The sequence below is a fragment of the Megascapheus bottae genome, chromosome 6 (genome assembly GCF_031878675.1).
Source record: "Megascapheus bottae isolate mThoBot1 chromosome 6, mThoBot2.hap1, whole genome shotgun sequence".
NCBI classification, from domain to species: domain Eukaryota; kingdom Metazoa; phylum Chordata; class Mammalia; order Rodentia; family Geomyidae; genus Megascapheus; species Megascapheus bottae.
This window is the reverse complement of record NC_143514.1, coordinates 43,578,175-43,595,660: the sequence shown is the minus strand read 5'-3', so window position 1 is coordinate 43,595,660 and position 17,486 is coordinate 43,578,175. Positions and strand designations below refer to the sequence as shown.

Here is a 17,486-nt window from a genome sequence, read left to right as displayed (position 1 = left end):
AGAATATACTTGATGAGATATAAATGTTACGTGCCTTATACATCCAATGAAAAAGTATTTAGCTATAAGTCATCAGTTCAAGGGCATGTGTGTTGATCACTGCCAGTGGCAAAGACAGCCTGGTAGGTCAAAGGAGTTGCCATTGCAGTTGCATGGCTGGAAAAAGGAAAATGAGGGCAGAATTGTATGGAGAGAAGAAGTTTTTGGTTCTTCTCTGAATAGTGCGGGAATATTTCATCAGAAAAATCTATGATTTCATGGATACGGAAGGGGGTGGGGGAGCAGGTGGGGGGAGGAAAATGTGGACCAAGACATGAGAAAGGTATCAATGTTTGTGAAGTTATGCACCTTCTATCTGGTGAATATAATGTAACCCTTCTATTAATCACAATAAAAATATATGAAAAAAGAAAGAAAGAAGAAAGAGAAAAAAAAGAAAATATATGATTTCAACATCTTTCTAGATAAAAAGAATGCTTACTTGATGAACTAGAGACTGAACAATTCTCTAGATATTTCCTGATGTTTTGGAGATGACTGGGACTAGAAATAGCTTGAACACACAAATGTGGCTTTCATTAATGCCTAGAATCATGACAGGAAGAGTGATGGCTGCAGTTTCCATGTGACGGATGGCCTAGTCTTGATAGATGGTGTGATGAGCACCTTCCATAATTGCTTTAAAGATGAGTCAAAGTGTGGCATGGTCCCAAGGAGAGCCTAAGCGTTGGGGCAGGGCGGGGGTCTCATCTCAGAGAGACCAGGGAAAGACCAAGAACTTGAATAGTAGAAACAGGAGATCAGTGGAAGGGCATTTTGTAAACACAGCATTAGGATTCAGTAACTACTTAGATAACTAAGGGGAATGGAGATTTCTGGCCTCTCAGCTTTCTCAAATTGAATGTTGGAATCATAATGTTACTGGATTAGGAGAGAAAGCACATAGGGAAGAGGAAAGATGAGTTGTCTGGCTGCTCCAATAATGTTTATTGGATGTGATTCTGAAAGATCTACTGGATCCAAAATGCCCCAATTTTGGATGGACATGTATAATATTTGTGCATTTGAATGTGTGCAGAAGTGAATGATGCTGTACATGAATTCAGTACCTTTAACTGCATGTATACATAGCTACACATATGTACATATATATGTAGATATGGATCCAAGGATCACCTGCCTTTCATTAAAAGGATGCCCAGTAACACCTAGATGTGGTAATACAATAGGCACTCAACACTCACAACATTTGGGAGGCAGAGGCAAGAGGATCGAAAGTTTGAGGTCAGCCTGGGTTACAGAGACCAGGTTACATCCTGGTCTACACAGAAAGATACCAACTCGAACAAATACCAGAAATCAATATGAGTGTCTAATGACAAGGAGCAGAGCTGAGCTTGACCTGTGGAATTCCACTGAGATAAACAGTTTCTGAGAAGAGGCCCATTGGGTTTCCAGTTAGTGTACATTTGTGTTGGATCTGCTACCAAGTCGGAAGAGGAAAAACTGTTCACCACCTCTCCCTCTGTCCTTCTGCTAAGGCTGTCAGCTTCCACAGCTGATTATGCCCTGTACTACCATTTCCTTGTTCCTCTTTCTGCTATCTGTATGCATGACAGTGCCAGGGTCCTGAGAAAGTGTATCGTAGGGGCCAGGAGTTTGGCCTAGTGCTAGAGTGCTCACCTAGCATGCACAAAGATCCGAATTCAATTCCTCTGTACTACATACATAGGGGAAAAAAGGCTGGAAGTGGTGCTGAGGCTCAAGTGGTAGAGCTCTGGCCTTAAGAAAGTCCAAAGACAGTGCTCAGGCCCTGAGCTCAAGTCCAGGATTGGCAAAAAAAAAAAAATGTGTATAGTAATAGCCACATTCCATGTACAGTGTCCTCACTACAACCAGTGTCTGATGCTTTGTAGTGAGCTTTCCAGCAATGAGGATGAGACCTGAGTGTGGTTATTAAAGCTAAAGAACGGAGCAGAGAGGTCTCACATGCCCAGCTTTCCAGCCTGTTAGCAATGAGTATCTTTCTCTGAAGCAGTTTCCTCATCTGGAAAATGTAGATGATAATAACTACCTGATGACAAGACTCGAGGATATCAGTCCCCCATGAGCAGCCCCACCAAATGCACTGAAGCATTGTATTTTCTGCCCAAATGCCTGCCCTCAATTATGTGTAGTCTGCAAAATTGACTCCACTTCTAAATCACGTTGATGCCTTTGGTCCATAATTCTAGACACCACTCCATGGACTGAATCACATGCCTTGAATAGGAAGAACCCTGCTCTGAAGCATTGTTTTTTATTATTATTATCTTCAAGTAGTTGTACAGAGAAGTTGCCATTCAACAAGGCAGTTGATGAATACAATGCATCTTGGACAATGTCACCTCTTTCACCATTCTCACCCAACCAATGCCTTCCCTCACTTTTCCTATTTTTATACAATATGCACTGGATTTTGTGTTTTTACGAATCCTCCCCCTCCCCTTAGCATCACCCTCACCCCTTTTGAGCTCGGAAGCATTTTGTCAGCACACTGAGAGGAAAGCGGGAGTAGATCTTGGAAAACCCAGCTTATGTTAACTGAACAGTGATTAAAGATTTGGAGAGAAATGGAGACCATCTTAAGAGATGATACAGGCTTCATATAGGATGCCAGAAAAGTAGACAATACAGAATCTTCTGTATTTTTGTCATCCTAAATATTAGCCCAGTGGCTAGGCTTTTCAAGAATATGCTGGATTCACAGTGACACGGTGAGTTCCAAAATCATACTGCTTACATTTTCTGCTTTACTAAGAGGACAGTAATAGGCTGGCAATGCTATAATTTGCAGTGTAGGAGAAGGTTTTCAAGTTAAAAATCTCAAAGCATACCAATCTATGTTGGGAGGAGATTTAAGGCCCCTATTTCCCCATGCCCCAACTTCTGAACCAACTGATAAATAAATATATAAGACAAACCAGGTGTCAACTCTGCTGTCCTCTAACAGGAATAGCACACACCCCTCAGCCTAGGCTCCCCAGTCGCCAGTTGAGAGGAACTGAGAGTCGTCTGTGCTATGCTGTTCCGTGCTGTAGGAGACAAAAGTCCAAGGCAATGTTTTTAATATCCCCTTATAATGAAATGCAAATGGTTGCCAGCCTTAAGCCGACTATGTGTTTTTTAACTTAATCAGTTGCCTCTGGCATAAATACTAAACTTTGCAGCTGTGGCCAGAAACATGGGTGTAATACAAATGGGGGGGGGTGGCGGGGGGGGCGAGATCTATGAAATAAATACATATGAATAGGAAAATCCTACCCCTCTACAAGGAAGTGGAAGCGGGGAGAAAGTTGAACAACTTTTATATTGTTGATGTGTTTGGAGACAGATTGGTATCTGTAGACAGGGTATGGTGATAAACATGAGGTTCAACATGATAAACATGAGAGAAATTGCCACGGGTATGTTCCATTATAACTGACTGCCTCTGTGGGTTCCTATCTTCAGTGAGAAAAAGCCCTTCCTTCTTTCCTTCCTTCCTTCCTTCCTTTCTTCCTTCCTTCCTTCCTTTCTTCCTTCCTTCTTTCCTCCCTCCCTTCCTTCTTTCCTCCCTTCCTCCCTCCTTCCTTCCTTCTTTCCTTCCCTCCTTCCAATCCTCCTTTCCCTTTTCCTCTCTTCCTTTCCTTTTCCTCCCTCCCTCTCTTCTTCTTTCTCTTCCTTCCTCCCTTCCCATCTCCCTTCATCTTTTTCTTCCTTCCCTTCCTTTCCTTTCCTTTTGTTCCCTTTTCTTCCTCCCTCCCTTCCTTTCTTCTGTACAGATTTATTGAGCACCAGCCATGTGCCAAGCCCACTTCCCAATTTTAGCAGAAAACTTTAAATCCCGACCTAGAAAGGGAAAAGATAAGCCAATGAGAACAGTACGTGTGAAGAATAAGGAAAATAAAGCATAATGTGGGGTGGGAGAATCTATAGACAGCCTTGTGAGAAAGAGACGTTATGGCAGGGGTCTGGGGAAGGGGCAGGGTTTGGAGGCAGATGACTGGTAGGTAGAAGAACAGTCAGTACAGAGGTAGCCTGGCTGGCAGTTTGAGAAATGTAGCCAGTGAGAAGATAGAAGGCAGTAGGAGGTGCCATCAGGGAGGTGTTGGAGATGGGATTGGCAGTGTGAATCCCAAAGGACTCTCTAGGCCACCATAAGGACTGACATGGCCTGTACATGTGACCAGAAGCAGAAGATTCAGACTACCTAGCTTTTAATGAAAACATTAGCAGGCTCTGTTGAAAGTAGACTCTCGAAGGCAGCCATGAAGTCAGGGAGAGCAGTTGTGAAGCTGTACTGTTCAATAAATACAATGTGTCTGCTACTTGCCAGCCACTATTCTGAGCCTAAGGATTATAAAAGTGAAGAAAAGAGATGAAGTCCCTGCCCTGTACTCTACCAGAAGGGGACAAAAGACCATCAAAGTAGAAGTACATTAGGAAGTGAGGGACCAGCAGGTACAATAGAGAAAGCTGAGCCAAAGAGTGGGGGCCGGGAGGTTATTACCATCATCCAGGCAAGAATCTTGAGGGCAAGCACAGTGAGGTGGTGAGGAAGAGATAGGATCCAGATATATTTGGAAGGTAGAACTAACAAAACTTGCTGATGTATTTGATATGGGTCAAGAAGAGAGGTGATAAATCAGTGATGACTGCCTAGGTGTTTGACCTGAGCATCTGGAAAGATGGACTTGCCATTAACTGAGCTCAGGAATGGACAGGAGGCTTTGTTCTGGGTTCAAGATGGAAAGTAACAGCCTGCTTTGATCCAATTCAGTTTAGTTGCCTTTGCAGATGATCCTAAGAACATCTGCCAAGGTGTGAGTCTGTGAGTTTTTCCCCAGGCACCTTCTCATTTCTTGGGAAGGATTTCCTTTTCAAACATGAAAAGAGTACAACACAAGAATAGGGAAAAAAAATCCTTCGTTATGTTTGGTTCTATTTGTGGCATAGTAAATCAAAATGCACTGTCTGTTGTGTTACTCTAAGATCTATTTTTTTTTTATTGTCAGGGTGATGTATAGGGGAGTTACAGTTACATTCGTAAGGTAGTAAGTGCATTACTTCTTGAAAGTCAATTGGGATCAAGATTGTACTGTAAAAATAGGCTTTTCTGTGTTTTTTTGTTCTGCAGTGGAGATTGGCATCATAGCCAAAGAATTGTAATGGAAAGACAAAAATACTTTTGAATTATGATGGAAGATAAAGTATGCATATTTTCCTTTTTTAAGTTAATTAAGAACATGAAATCTCAATTTAAAAATGCATAAAAGGCCCATAAACAGTCTTCTCCATGCCTTCCTAGCTGTGAACTTTTGACTAGAATGCCATTAAAATGGAAGCCTATAATAACAAATTACCCTCATTATTTATTTTTATCTCTCCAATGTCTCTTACATGTGAATGAATATGAACCTGTTCACCAAATCCATAAGAGTAGCCTGTGACTGAGATAGAAATTTTCTAGTATAACTATGAATGTATGTTGAGTACCTTTTGGTTAGCAAAGCTCTTCACAGATGTTCATGAGTTTATTCCATATTCCTAAATCTAACTGGGAGGTTGGGATTTATAACGAAGAAACTGAGAAAGTAAAATGGAAACTACTTTCCCCAAGATAATGCACCCATGGTATGAGATGGGGACTCACACACTGGTTTCCCCCACCTTCTTTTTCCAACCACATGCTGTTCCTGGACAAATTATGAAGCTGTGTGACCAAATTTCTGCCTGCTCAGCCTGAAACAAATAAGTATTAAGCTCTTACTAACATGCTAAGCACTACTAAGATGGTTTATATGTGCTTCATGCTGGTGGTTCATGTCTGTAAATCCTAGTTAATCAGGGGGCTGAGATCTGAGAATCACAATTTGAAGCCAGCCTAGAAAGAAAATTCTGTGAGACTCTTATCTCCAATTAACCATCAAAAACCCAGAAAGGGAAGTATGGCTCTAATGGTAGAGTGCCAGCCATGAGCGGAAAAAAACAAGCAAAAGTTCAAGAGCTTGAGTTCAAGCTTGAATAGTGGCACCAAGAAAAATAAAAAGTTAGTGTATGTATTATCTTCCCTCCTGCTCACATTAATCCAATGACATCACTTCTGCTCTGCTCTGTCTTCTAAGGGAGTACAGAGTATGGAGAGATTCCTTCTCAGCCACCTTGAACCCAGAGACCCTCCATTTTCCTATACCATGAGGGTCTATATTATTACATAAGCAAATCCCCCACCACTCCTTCTTCTGTAAAAATACTATGAGGAAACAGATACATGAAGATATTTGTATATTTATACTTTAGTATGAATTGGTTTCTGATCTAAAAACAATGCCTTATTAGCAGAAAAAGAAAGCAAAAGATTTGGGAGAAGATATAAAAGACTGTTTCCTAAGGTTTTGTTTTTAATTTGTTTTTAATTTTTTTATCAGTCCTGGGGCTTTATCTCAGGGCCTGGGCAATGTCCTTAGCTTCTTTTCCTCAAGTCTAGCACTCTACCACTTGAGTTACAGTGCCACTTCCAGCTTTTCTTATTTATGTGGTACTGAGGAATTGAACCCAGGACTTCATGCAAGCTGGGCAAGCACTCTACCACTAAGCCACATTCCCAGCCCTGTTTCCTAAGTTTATCTTGACAAACACTACCACAATCTAAAATTTGAATGGGAAGTTATTAAAGCAAAAAGGTACAGAAATGAAGTGTCCCTATGCTTGTTAATAGATTAAATCACATCATACAGTTTGGAGAGGCAGCCTCGCTTACTTCACTGTGGTGTAGTTTGTACCCAATCAAACAGATGAACTTGTGACATCCATATCTGTGTATATTTAAATACCAAGGCAAGTGAGCTGGGCCCTGGTGGCTCATATCTATAATCCTAGCTATTCAGGAAGCTGAGGTCTGAGGTCACTGTTCAAAGCCAGCCCAGGTAATAAAGTCTGTGAGACTCATCTCTAGTTAACCACCACAAAACTGGAAGGGGGGCAGTGGCTCAAAGTGGTAGGATGCTAAGCTTTGAGTAAAAGAGATCAGGGACAGCCCACAACCAACCAGAAAAAGTTTTCAAGTGCCCTTTTTATATTATTTAACATATATATTCATATTTGTCTTTTTATCTAGTAACCATGTCAGTGATTGAAACTATATATATATATATATATATATGTATGTATGGCACTCTAAAACCCTTGGTCATTTTTATGCATCTAGTTATCTAGTTTTCAGCTACACTATCCTGAACTTTGGGCATACTAGCAAAAATGCATGATTTTAAGTAAAGAATAATGTTCTGTCCCTTTGCAGCAAAATTGGCACCTTCATTCACAATTACCATCATTGGTCACAGATTTTGCTCTGGGAAGCCATTAAATACAAACATGTATTGTTACCTTAAATTATTATTTGTTATTCTTTACTCAGAGCATTTTGTTTTGTGTATAGTCCACTCTTTTAACATTTAAGTTTACAAAGTGAAAGATAAAAATATTAATAAACAACCAGGCATTTTGATGGGTGCTTTCATATGTATCTCTTTAGGTACAAATTGTACCTTATCCAAATTGGTAAGGACCAATTCCAGGACATTTATATTCTCCAAATTTTGGAATATGATCCAATATATCCATATATAGAGATACATATATAGATGTGTATATGGATATATATCCATAGAGAGAGATCCATATATTTCCATATAGATAGATTTCTAGAGTGATCATTGCTAATATAAGGAGAACAAACTCTACATAGAGAGGGTCCCAGAGGTTAACTTGCTTGACAAGGTCATATTTCTAGTTAGAGATTAAATAGATTCTGGTTCTGAAACTCATTGTCTATTGGCCTCAAAAAAAGTATTATTTGATATTTTCAAAGTTTGGTTTGTATGTATTTTATGTAAAATGAAAAATTAGTAGAGGGAGTTAAGTGTAGTGGCACATACCTGCAATTCCAGAGGCTGAGGCAGAAGTATCACTAGTAATTAAATGGAAGTAGTTTAAAAATCATTCATCATCACAATCTTTAGAAGCAATCGTTTTCTGTGTTTATTTTCTAATCGCATTTGTTCAAATCATAATTGATCATGTACATTATGTCTGTACATATGTATACATATAGTTTTATAAACTGATTCATTTTATTTCATGCTTTAAATGTTGTAGTGTCATTAATTTATTTTAAAACATTACTAATGACTAAAATATTCCATTTATTTATGACTGAAGCAATAGTTTTCAGTGGGTTCCAATTTATTTTTTTGCTCTGATAGCTAATGCTGTAACAAACATCTTACAATATAAACCTTAGTCTATATTTCTAGTTGTTTGTTCAGGATAATCCTCAGAAACAGGTTTCCAGAGTTACAATGTCTTTTGAGAGACTTCAGAACCCTTTCAAGAAAGAATGATCCAAAGTATTGACCAAAGTTTTAGGGCTTGCTTTTTTTTTTTTTTTTTAAGCAAGCCCAGTTGAATCCAGGGTCTGTTCCCCTTGGCTGTATCCTACAATTTTCATCTGTGCCTATGCATAGACGAGCTGGCCCCTGACCAATATATATACATATATATATATACATATATATATATATATATATATATATACTATCAAGTGAAGCACCCAGCATACACATAGGAATAAATCACAGCTAATAGAATTTGGAATAACCATAAACTGAAATACACTGAAACAAAGCTGAATTTTTATCCAGGCACCAGTGGCTCATGCCTGTAATCCTACTACTCAAGAGGCTGAGATCTAAGGATCATGGTTTGAAGCCAGCCTGGGAAGAATATTCCCCAAGAGACTCTTGTCTCCAGTTGACCATTTAAAAACAGGAAGTGGAGCTGTGGCTCAAACTCGCAGAGTACAAGCCTTGAGCAGAAGCGCTAGGGACACTTCCTAGGCCCTGAGCTCAAGCCTTTCAGCTGACAAAAGAAAGAAACAAAACAAAACAGGATGAAAAGCAGGCATTGGCTACTCAAGATTCTGAGATCTGAGGTACTCAATTTAAAGCCAGCCTAGGCAGAAAAGTCCACAAGATTTGTATGTCCAATCAAACATCAGAAAGGTAGAAGTGGAGTTGTGGTTTAAGTGATAGAGCACAGGTCTGGAACAGAAAATGTCCAGCAAGAGTTTGAGGTCCTGAATTCAAACCTTAGTACCAACATCCACACACACAAAAGAAAGGAAGGAAGGGAAGGAGACATTTTCATTAGGAAATGCCTCCTTATCAAAGATTTTGGTAACCTAAGCTCAAAAGAGGTCCAGTTTAAAAGTCACTCCCTTCCCCTTCACCCTGTGTGCACACAGTAACCTGCCTTTCTGCCTTCTTGCTATTTTGCCCCAAATCCTGATGTAGCCTGAGCCAGTAGCTCCCTGAAAACCCTCTATCCACATAGAAATACAGCAGAGCAAAGCCATCTAACTAAACTGGTTCTTTTCATGATATTTGTGAACTACTGGCACACTGGACATGTCATACAGATTACTATACATGTTAAATAATGCTAATATATTAAAGTTAGATAGTCATTAGCTTTTCAGGAAGGAAACTGGTGAGTGTGTTGTTTTATAATAAGTCACTAGTGATAAGAAGGCTTTAATTTCATGCCCAGAAGGATGTGTTTCTTTGTTGTGATGGTAACTTGTTTGTAAAGACATAAGATTTGCAGAGATAATAGAATAAAGTAACTGACTGTATAGATGTGATAAAAAAAATAACAGTAATGGAAATTCAGTGTTGTTATCTTCTAGATTCCAAACATTCACATTCAATCATGTGGAGATTTCTAAATCTCTGAATGCTGGCTCAGATATAAACAGAGGCTGTTGTGTTTTCAAAAGCTTTTAAAAAGACCATGCTGTATGATGCTATGAACCATAGAAACCCAGGCTTTGGAAAATTGTCAATATCAATAGGAAAAAAAAATACTCTAACATTACCCTGTGTTCTCTTGTGACCTTACAGGGAATCGTGCTGTTTACATAGTGTTGGTTTTCTTTAAAAACTGGCCCATCAGCCAGGCACTGGTGGATCACGCCTGTAACCCTACCATTCAGGTGGCTGAGATCTGAGGATGGTGATTCAAAGCCAGCCTGAGCAGTACAATCAATGTAACTCTCATTTACAATTAATCACAGAAAAAGCTGGAAGCAGCACTGTGGCTAAAGTGGAAGAGTGCTAGCCTTGAGCATAATGAGCTCAGGGGGAGATCTGAGGCTCTGAGTTCAGGCCCCAAAGACCGGAAGAAAACTAGCCAATTGATTTTCCTAAGAGTTATCAGCTTTTTTCCTTTTTTAAATTTTATTTTTTCTAGAAGTAAAAAACAGAGATATAACAGTTCAGTCAGAGATTGGGGACATAACTACTTCAATTGGGTGTTTCGGGATCTCACTTTCAGTCTCTGACTGACTGCTCTCTTACTCAGCTTTCCTTCACTGGCAGGTGGTCCTGAGGACACATTTAGGTACATCGCCATTTTCCCATTTCATGGAATTTCATTTACCTCTGTATTCCTGAACTTGTTTAGGTTTCTTTTCTTCCAGTAACTAGCACCTTCCTGGGTAGGTGATAGGATCACATGTTGACTTTAAATGAAGTTCAGTTCCTGACAAGTTCTTTTTTGAGAGGGCCCTCACACCTGAGTTTCAGAAAATGAGGTGCAGATTGATGTGAGGTGAGAGGAAAAAGTTTTGAGTGAAGGAATGACCAGAATGGTCTTATTGGTGCTCAAAATTGGAATTTGGTATCTTTGGCTGTTTTGGAGATTCTTTCTCTTAAGAAATAAATACCAAAAGGCCCCCTCCCCTTCACTTTCAAACAATCAAGTCTCAAAGTTAAAATTTTGACTCCCCTTGCTGAATGACAGATGAATTCATCTGTCTGGCCTCCTTTCCTGCTCTGTCCCTTGCTTGGGCATCCTCCTCTGGGAACTCTGGTCTTTGGGGACCTGTCCCCCACAGCTCTTTGGGTTTTTATTTCTATTACTTTTAGGTACTCCTGTTCCCCTTTTCTTACCTCTTCCCAGTGGACTCTAACACGTGAGGAGAACACTGAGTGTCTGTCACCTTCGTAACCCGTGAACGCGCAGTACAAAGTCCAGCCTATGACAAGTGCTAGACTAAGTGAGGTGAGAATAAGATAGAGCATATGACTATAGTACAAGGTATCTTTGATGATGCACTCCAAAAGTTAGACTGCAAAGGTTAGCCCCAGGGGATGAAAACAAGGGAGATGAGTTGGAATTTTGATTATACAGAAACCAAATTTGTCTTAATATTTTGCATCAGAGAGAAGACCTATCTATCAAGATTTAGGGGACTTCATGCCTTCCTTTTAGTGTCTAGAAATAAATTCCGAGCTCAAAGCTCACCTGCTGTCTTGCATTACTTTTCCTATGTTCATTGCTACCTCACCTAGCTCAGCCTAGGTGAAACCAACCACAGGCACACTACCCTTCTGAAGGCACCCTACCTTCCAATCATCCTCAGCACTGAAACCTAGATTTTCTCCCTTTTCTGCCTCTCATAACCATATGTATTTCACTAGTTGCCAAAGTAGAACCATCTACAAAACAGGCAACAGAGATTCACATCTTATTTGTCAGATCTGGTGGGTTAGGAAGCATTGGTTCACATTGATAACAAATATGTTTAGTATCTAATTTCCTTTAGTCATATTTTTCATAGACAGGAAAGCACTAAATACCTCTATTCAAAATACATCAACTATCAGGCCCTGGTAATCCTAGCTACTCTGGAGACTGAGATCTGAAGATTGTGGTTCAAAGTCAGTCTGGGCAGATAAAACAGACAGACCTTCACTTAACCAGCAAAATGTCCAAGTAGAGATAGATCACTAGGTAGATCCTGGGCAAAAAAGCCAAGTAAGAGTATGAGGCCCTGAGTTCAAGCCCAAGTACAGACACAAAATCAACGTAAGAACAGACCAGTGCACATGCACAGACACACTCACACACACACACACACACACACACACACACATAAATAGCAATGGAGTTCTTACACAGCATGTACAGATAAAATTGGTGAACAAAGGTTATTTCACACTAAATCATTTGGAAATGTCACGATTCCTTTTTTCAGACATATCCTTTATTTCCTATCTAGAAAAATAAAATAAATGACACAGAAAGAACAATACAAACTAGAATTCTAGTTGGCTCCTGTCATAGAGCACCTTCATATCTGAGGACATAGAGGCTAAGTCCTTCTCAGGACCCCTGCAGTTGTAAAGACCACTGCTAAAGCAGTCTCTGTACTCTCCCTCTTGGTCCTGCAGAGCCTATGGAGACTTCTGAACCCTCTGAAAGGATAGATACAGTTTTTAGCCTGATAGTATTTATAGGGAGTTAAAATTTTTCTATGGAGAACTGTCATCATGAAAAGCATGCCAAAGGCATATATTCTGGGACCAATTAACACGCTTACTTATGACATCATCAGCATGGCAGAAATGTTACAGGAAATTCTGGTCTGTGTGTATAAGAAGCAGGATGATCAAAATCAACATGTTAATAATGTTGCCTTAGCACCTGAACATACTCCTCATTTCTTTTTTTACCTTCCCTACGCACCTATACTTCCCCTCTAACCACTAACTGGTTCATCAAGTTATTTCACCAGCTAGCTTCTTCCTGACTCCTTCACCCTCAGTGCTCAGACTAGATGAATAACTTGGCAGATAATAGATCACCATTTTCAACATATAGCTTTCTTTTGCCATTTCAGAAAAGCAGTAATCAAGAGTATATTTTACTGAACTTTTTGAAATGAAAAAATAAAATAAAAACCTAGATTTTCCCCTAAACTTAGGATGGAAAGGTATGGAGAAATAGCTAAATGCAAAGCTGCTTCTCAACTCTGTTCACACTAGTCTTAACAGAGGATGAGATACAGAAGAAAAACACTAGATTCATATTATCAGATGGTATGATATGCCATAGGTTCAGATCATTTTCTATTAAATCATTCCTGGATCAAGGATCCTTAAAAAGAAATGCTAGGGGGCCTGGTAGTAGAGTACTTCCTTCGCATGCATAAAGACCAGACCCAGTTCCATTCCTCGGTACCACATACATAGAAAAAGCCAGAAGTCGTGCTGTGGCTCAAGTGGTAGAACACTAGCCTTGAGATAGTGCTCAGGCCCTAAGTTGAAGCAGAAAAACAAACAAAAAGTTCCTTAGGAATACTCAACTGTGGGGCCTTCTATTTATCCTTTATTCCATGTGGCTGACGGTGGCCTTGCTGTGTCTGAAGAATCATCACAGATCTGTCTGAATGGCAGAGCTTTTACCAGGGATTAGTGGGTCAGGTTGGTGGGACTTTTCTCCCTAAATGTGTTTAGCAAGAGGACCTAGAAGGAAGGATGACCCACTTTCTATAAAGCAGAAAGTCAAAGAGAAGTAGATGAGGTCAGTAAGGGGAAAGAAATTTCTCTACTTTGAGAAGATGGTGAGTTTTCTTTGCCCTTGAGATGATGTGCATCTGGAGTGTATTGAAAATTATCATTATTGATAAGAAATGTGGAATTATTTTCATCTATCACTTTGAAATCCTAGAAAGAAGAAATACATCCTTGGAGTTTGTGATTTAAAAAAAAAAAACTTTGTGGGATACCAAGACAGTAAAATACACGTTTGGCTTTAGAAACCCAATAAAAACCACTGATTTGGGGATTTTGTTGTTGTTGCTTGTTTATTTTCTTGAGTGAAGCTCTGAAATATAAACAAAACAGCAACAGACTTATGGAAAGAATAAGAAGTTGAAGCTTGAGATGTGTATGCCCAGCATCTCCACAGCTCTGCCCTACCGAAGGGATCTAGGAAAGCAAGACTACCAACAGTATGGCTTTAAGCATGTTTTAGGTATCACAAACATTCCAGCCACTCTCCTGGAATCTAAAAGCCAGCTTGTTCTAAAGGTTTTCACGTCCACCTTGGAGAGTCCATTCACACTTTCCATGAAGACCCCTCTTCCGTCGCTAGACACAGAGGCCGAAAACCAGCTTGTGACTGTTAGCAGGAAATATAACAGCATGAAAAGCCAAGTTTTTAAGTGAACCGTGCTCCTTCCCTCTCTGACCCCAGAGCTCGTGTTTAACACAGCCAGTGTACTTTTGCCAATGCTCTGCATGTTCTAATTTGAATGGTGGGAGAAGAAAACAGCTCCTTTGAACACCAACTTGACCCTGTTTAATCACAGCCCTGGGGAACCAGTTCCCCTGCCCTCCCCACCCCCTCCCGCTGCCCCTTTTGGACTTGTCTAAAATGCCCTCGCTAGCTACAGTGTTTGCACATTTCCTCGTTACTCAGCTGCGTAGGCTGGGAGACTGTGTGTTTTGGTGTTGTTGGCGTGTGCAATCTCGTGCTGCTTCCTGAACGCATGTATCCCTTCCTTCACAGCCTACTCGACACCCAGCACCTCCCCCGCAAACCGATTCGTCAGTGTTGGACCACGGGATCCAAGCTTTGTAAATATCCCTCAACAGACACAGGTGGGCCGCTCTCCTCTTTTCTGTATGTGATGCAGCTTGTATTATTCAGAAGGTGCATATGGTTAACTGATCTCTAGGCATAACAGGCCACATGGCCCAGGCCCCTCTTTTCCTCCTGACACCCATCCCACCCCACCCTCTCCATCCCTTCTCCCCTCCTCTCCAGCCCCTTCAGCCACATTTCCTGTGTTCTCCAGGAATCCAAGCCAACACGCCAGTGGGTTTTGCTTGTGGTATTGAGAGGACAGTGTGTGCTGGGAGGAAGAGCAGCCACTCCTCTGTATTCATTTTAGTGCCCCAGGAACCTGGCAAGCTTTCCCAAAGGAAGATGGGGAAGGGGTTTTTGAGCCCTGTTAAGTTGCTGTGAGGTTCCAGAAACAGGAGGCATTTTGTGGGATGACTACTGACCCCTGGGGAACACGGAGAGAGTGGGCAGGAGTGAGTAGAATGCCATACTTCAGGGAGGTGTGTACAATGTCTACACCTTATCAAGACACACTGGATAAATATGTTTGGGGTTAGGGCTCTAGCTTCAAGGAGAAAAGATCTCTCTTGAGGAAAAATAAAAGAAAAAAGAAAAAAAGTTTCCAAGAAGCAATGAGGTTCCAGTTTTGATTTAAAAATAAACCATTCTCTGTGAGGTTGGAAGCATGGCTCAGTTGGTAAAGCTTTAGCCAGTGAGCAAAAGTAGTGGCAGGTGTGGAGTTTGAGTTCCAATCTGAGATCTAAAATCAAAATCCACGCTCTGATTTTTTAATGAGAATGTGATCGTATATTAGCGTAATCGGTACAAAGCAAAGTATTTTGTACATCAGGTTCTTAGGGTGGTATTTGAAAAAATATTGAGTGGTTTGGGGCTTATATTTGGGTGTGTCATCCCCAGATGTCAAATTGGCAATTTGGTCATCTGTTGGTAAGGAAGTGACCAAGTGGCTAGTAGATATAGCTGGCTTGCCTGCCTGGGTTCAAATGTTCCTTTTTCACCAGGCTTTGGTTGCAGCTCTGTGGCCAGCACAGGCTGGCCTACACTAACTCTAAAGACTCTCTTCACCATAACTGGGTCACAAAAGTATAACACCCCAGGAGCAGGGAAAGCCGAGGGCATGGTGGACTGCCTTTTGGATTTCTTTTTTCTGTTGTTTCTTCTTCAGCTGGCTTGTACAGAGTGTCCAGGATTAAAATCTCCAGTTTAGTTCCTCCCATAAACATCTAGTCATTTGCTTATTTTTTTCCCAATAATGTCAGAGATCCAGATATTTTCCTGGTGAGTTTCAACTTGCATCATCACCTTAAAACCTTCTATGTTTAACCAAAAGTTTAATATTTTGCTTTGTTCTTTTATCTTCAAGTTCAATGAAAAAGGGCAATTAGGGCTGTGGCTCTTTATTGGGTGGTCACTTGATTTTCTCAAAGCTCATGTTACTTTATTAAGAACCTTAAAAGAAAAAAATAACTTAGGAAATGACCTGTTCATACTTTATAGAATATTTTTATATGAGCTGTGAATCAGAACATTGAAATTGTACCTTGTGTTCCATTCAGATCATTTCCTCTACAACTGAAACATGTTATATTCCAATATCTCTTAGTTTTACAAATGCCTTATTTAACCCAAGAATTCAATCTTCATGAGGCTGACCACAAAAATTCAATTCTTAAAAATCCAAATTTTCCATGCATCTGGATGGATGATGTCATATAAACCCAGTATTGGCATCTGGAACTAAAGTTTTTTGGTTTGCATTAAATATTTGGCATCACAGAGACAACAGCTTAAATGTTTCTTTAAAAAAAAAAAAGAAAAGAAAAAACAAGCACAGTGACACCTGCCATGTTTGGCTTGAAGAAAGCTATTCCTATTTGTTGTCTGAGAAACTTTGTTAATGGAGTTGTCATTTGCTTATACACATGAATATGTGTGCATGTGCACATGCCTTGAGATAAAAACTATGTGCTCTAAATATTTCAATGTATACATGCTAACTTGTTTTAACAAAAAGAAATTGCTTTCTAGAACTGTTTAAAGTGTTAGATACACGTAGATAAAGACAATAAGTATCACTAGACCTAAATACAGGCTCCCTTTCAGGAAGACATTAGCCTAACAGGAAAAAAATTGACAGGAAATCTCTGAAACACATTAAAACATAGTCTGCAGATTTATGATTGCATTGTTTTCTATGTTGATATAATTGTTATAAAGCCAGAAAAAATATGTACTCACTGAAACATAGGAAACGTTTCTTTTTTTCTGGGAAAGCAGAATTTTACTTTCTTCCTCTGGTAAAGTCAAACTTGGAGAGTCACCCAGGCAGATTCTTGAGCTTCCTCAATGCAGAGGAGGTATCTTCCACTTATATGCATGAACAAATGCAAGATAAAATCTTTCTCTCTAAGACATATTCCCAATGGAAATGTCTCAAAATACACACAGCATCATCCTACAGAAGATGGATTAGAAGTAATCTGGTTTTTTCATGAGGCATAAATCAAATTTAAATATATATATATAAACATATACATGTATATATGAGTATCTATGTGTATATGTGGGGGGGTTAACCTGTAGAAATAACTTCCTGAAGAAAATGAGTTGACTGTATGCTATCTCTATTAATTTTTTATTTCTTTACTGAGCATTTCCTACATGTTGAGTAAGTACTTTAGGACATTAACTGGCTAATCTTTGTAACTACCCAATAGAAGAGATATAGTAGTCTCCACTTCACAGATGTAGAAATCAAGAACAAAAGATATGGCTTATTTTTCCCAAGGACATCAGACTATAAAGAGTAGAACAAAAATATTGAGTTCTCTGTGACAGCAAAGCCTATACTCTCTAAGCATTCCAAGTGTACTGCTCCCTGGACATATCTAGAGATTGGCATTTAATTCTCGAGAATACTACTAAGCATCTTCCTGTTTTTATATCTGAACTTGCATTAATATCTTAGC

The 17,486-nt window shown here is 39.8% G+C and overlaps 1 protein-coding gene across 6 annotated transcripts in view; it reads left to right on the top strand.

The window, feature by feature from the left end:
* Nfia (nuclear factor I A) overlaps nucleotides 1-17,486 on the top strand; it is a 367,217-nt gene that overhangs the window by 320,894 nt on the left and 28,837 nt on the right. For 4 of the 6 annotated variants that reach the window (XM_090334728.1, XM_090334731.1, XM_090334732.1 and 1 more), the window contains one exon: nucleotides 14,440-14,531. The exons of the other annotated variants lie outside the window; for them this stretch is intronic. In XM_090334728.1, coding sequence (XP_090190854.1) covers nucleotides 14,440-14,531 — 92 coding nt within the window. The remainder of the gene's footprint in view (nucleotides 1-14,439; nucleotides 14,532-17,486) is intronic. 6 annotated transcript variants of the gene reach the window in all.